This window comes from Myodes glareolus, chromosome 1 (assembly GCF_982192425.1).
Source record: "Myodes glareolus chromosome 1, mMyoGla1.1, whole genome shotgun sequence".
Classification (NCBI taxonomy): domain Eukaryota; kingdom Metazoa; phylum Chordata; class Mammalia; order Rodentia; family Cricetidae; genus Myodes; species Myodes glareolus.
In genome coordinates, this window is record NC_142026.1 from 89,283,936 (window position 1) to 89,287,719 (window position 3,784).

At 52.1% G+C, this 3,784-nt stretch overlaps 1 protein-coding gene across 1 annotated transcript; it reads left to right on the forward strand.

Moving 5' to 3' along the window:
- Positions 1-1,081: 1,081 nt before the first annotated feature.
- On the forward strand, positions 1,082-3,418 carry Gpr6 (G protein-coupled receptor 6). Its single transcript, XM_048425413.3, has 2 exons — positions 1,082-1,224; positions 1,789-3,418. The coding sequence occupies exon 2, from the start codon at positions 1,807-1,809 to the stop codon at positions 2,890-2,892; it is 1,086 nt and encodes a 361-aa protein (XP_048281370.1). The 5' UTR covers positions 1,082-1,224; positions 1,789-1,806; the 3' UTR covers positions 2,893-3,418.
- Positions 3,419-3,784: the final 366 nt, after the last annotated feature.

A 3,784-nucleotide genomic window follows, 5' to 3' on the forward strand; every position in this document is an offset into this window, starting at 1 on the left:
GCTTTATTGCACCTTGCCAAACCACGTAGTATGTGAAGGCTAGAGCTACGACCTCAGTCCAATCCCATAAAAGCAGCGTGCAATCATTTCTTTCAGAGCCTCACACAAAGTCAGCCACTTTAGCTTTTGGTCCAAGCACAGCTATCGGAGATAAAAGACAGAGACTTGCATTTTACTGACAAAACAAAACACCTTTAAACCAAAAGGATGGTTTTTCTGGGCTGAAAATAAAACCTCTGCCTACTGAAGTCTGGTGCAGCTGACTTAGCACTATTTTGGTCCTATAATTTGTTTTATAAGGTACTAATTAGCAGGGCAAAGTCTGTTGCCAAGAAAGTAAATCACATTTTGCTGTTTTCTTCTTTTCTAACAAGACACAGACCTTGTCTTCAACTAAATAGCGGTTGCAAGGGCAGCAGCAAGAAGGGCGGGACTGTGGTGAAACCTGCAAAGCAGAACTCAGAAAGACAATGGGAGAGAGGATTGCTCAGGTAAACCCCTCCTCCGGAGGAAGCCAGCTTGTCCCAGCTGTCCTTATGGTCTTTTTCCTGCTCTCCTGGCTCCTCCTTTTTTCCCTGGCTCTACTCAAGACACAAATGCCGTAAACACTCTTAAAAGAGAACTACTTTCCCCGAGTTTTCCCTCTTTCCCTCCAGATGCCTCTGTCCCAATCTCCCCTTCTCCAAGGCTGCTTCGCCTACCCCTCAGCGATCCTTGACTCTGGCCTTTGCTGTGGGGCTTTATTGTCACTCATTCCCTCACCTTCCTTTTCCTGCTCACCCTGTGCCTGGCCTCAGGTCTTCGTTTCTGTCTCCCTCTCCTCTCACCCCCATCCCATTCCTGGAGGTTTCTGGAATGGTGGAGGCTCTGGTTTCTCCTCCCTTCTGGAGCTCTCTGAGATGTCTCTGTGAAGGGGGGGGGGGGGGTGCAGTCAAGAAGGATTGGCCTGGAGGGTGTGGCGAGTAATCCGCTGAAACCAGAATTCAGAGCCTGACGTCACTGGGCCCCGCCTGTCAATCTCTGGGCGGGCGCGATGCTGGCAGCCTTCTCTGCCACTGCCTCTCACTAGCCGTGACGGTGGTTCAACGACAGGCGACCAGCGCTTTCCTCCTGGGCGCCGGGGCCGCCTCCTGCAGGCAGCTGCTCGGTTCATGCAGAGAGCATAGTCGGGCACAAGGCCACGGAACGCATGACCAGAGACTCCCCGGAGCCCTGACTCCCCAGGTGAGTGGCGGACTCCAGCGGTACTTTGAGCGTGTGGGGAAGGCGAAGGGGTAAGAGACAGTCCCGGAGTGAGTCTGTCCCGTAATCAGAGAATCGGAGAGAGGCTTAACCACCGTATCTAGAACACTCCTTTTTAGCTCTTTTATTCCCAATTCCTGACCGGGAGTCTCTGGCTACTCGCTCTGCTAGCTGAGACTGCAAACTTCGCTTTCAGCACCGCGGACAGCGGCGTTGCCTAGCTAAGACAAGGGAACTTATTTGGGTGCTTGTTCAAGCTCAGGTCTATTTCCGGATTGTCCATGTAAATGCATAGTGGAATCTACGTGTGTATCTGTGCCAAAGCTCAGAAGCCCCGTTTATCTCATCTATCCATCCATTCATTCATCCACTCAACAGGTGCTTAGTTATTTGGGGTTCGCTCTTTATCCCCGTTTCATCACTGTGCTCCATGCTCCCGAGGTATAAGCAATTTGAGTGAGACATTTTGAGCAGGGCACCTGCTAGACTAAGTTCCTTGGTAGCCTGAAGAGTACACCTGACAATCTCCGGTCCCTTTTCATGCAGGGAGCAACATCTGGCGGCATGAACGCGAGCGCCACCTCCCTCAACGAGTCCCAGGTAGTGGCAGTGGCGGCCGAGGGAGCAGCAGCTGCGGCCACAGCAGCAGGGGCAGCGGACACCAGCGAATGGGGACCCCCAGCAGCATCCGCGGCGCTGGGAGGCAGCAGTGGACCTAACGGGTCACTGGAGCTGTCTTCGCAGCTACCAGCAGGGCCGTCGGGACTTTCGGCAGTGAATCCCTGGGATGTGCTGTTGTGTGTGTCGGGGACCGTGATCGCAGGTGAAAATGCGCTGGTGGTGGCACTCATCGCATCCACTCCCGCGCTGCGCACGCCCATGTTTGTGCTCGTAGGTAGTTTGGCCACTGCCGACCTGCTGGCGGGCTGTGGTCTCATCCTACACTTCGTGTTTCAGTACGTGGTGCCCTCGGAGACTGTGAGCCTGCTCATGGTGGGCTTCCTGGTGGCCTCCTTTGCCGCCTCTGTAAGCAGCCTGCTTGCAATCACAGTGGACCGTTACCTGTCCCTTTACAACGCACTCACCTACTACTCGCGCCGGACCCTATTGGGCGTGCACCTCTTGCTGGCAGCCACCTGGACAGTGTCACTGGCATTGGGGCTGCTGCCCGTGCTAGGCTGGAACTGCTTGGCCGACCGCTCATCCTGCAGCGTGGTGCATCCTCTAACACGCAGCCACGTGGCGCTGCTCTCCACTTCCTTCTTTGTTGTCTTTGGCATCATGCTGCACCTGTACGTGCGCATCTGCCAGGTGGTCTGGCGCCACGCCCACCAGATCGCCTTGCAGCAGCACTGTCTTGCACCGCCCCACCTAGCCGCCACCCGAAAGGGAGTGGGAACTCTGGCCGTGGTGCTAGGCACTTTCGGGGCCAGCTGGCTGCCCTTTGCCATCTATTGTGTGGTGGGTAGCCAAGAGGACCCGGCCATCTACACCTATGCCACCCTGCTGCCTGCCACCTATAACTCCATGATCAATCCCATCATCTATGCCTTCCGCAACCAGGAGATCCAGCGTGCCTTGTGGCTCCTGTTCTGTGGCTGTTTCCAATCCAAAGTGCCATTCCGCTCCAGGTCCCCCAGCGAGGTCTGAAGGGCTTCTCTGAGTCCCCTCACCAACACCACAAACCCAACATGCCAGCCTTTGGTGAGCTTCTTTCTAGGTGCCCGCTGATGAACTCCTGAGATCTCAGTGGTGTGACTCTGACTATGGGACACAGGGGACTGGGTATGAATGCAACAAACTCACTCAGACAAAGAGGCTTGTTGGCACTTTACATATACAGTGTATACACGTGTACATATATATACAAGTATTTGTATCTTCTGGAGGTGTTCAGGACCTGGAGCTTCCTGTTCTGTGGAAAAAAAACCAACAAAGATGTGGTTGTATACTCAATTGCACATCACATTTGTCAAGTGAAGACATTCCAATACTGCTTAATAATAGCACTTTATTTTTAGCTGCTGAAATGCCAAAACAGTGTTGCCATTTCCAAGAGCAGGAGAATGGGAGTCAGAGATGTATTTTTGTTGTATGTGATAGAATATTTTGCTGCACATGCATCGATAAACTACAACATATTTTGTACACAAATAAACACATTATAAAAATATAATCTGGGGTATGTGGTGGACCGTGGAATTATTTGAAAATTGGATTGTGGGTGTGTTTAGTTTCAAAGTCTATTACATGGCATCTCGTTCCCCCGTGCAAAAAAAAAAAAAGCGTATATATTTGCATATGTGTCCTTACATTTTCCCTAAAATACCAAATCCAGATCATGGGGTGGGGAAAGGTCGTGGGAGAAGTATCCTTCATACACAGTACTCACAGAACATGGAAAGGTTGTATGCTACTGGTACAAGCTAACGTGCTGCGTTGGTGACGGAGATAGGAAGACGTGTTTCAGAGGACAAGGCAATTCAAGTCACATAGCTGCAGCTGTAAACCCTGAAGCCGCAACTTCCCAGCATAGCTTCAT

Excerpts from the sequence above, each read along its gene's own strand:
- Gpr6 (XM_048425413.3), top strand. The coding sequence starts at position 1,807 with ATGAACGCGAGCGCCACCTCCCTCAACGAGTCCCAGGTAGTGGCAGTG.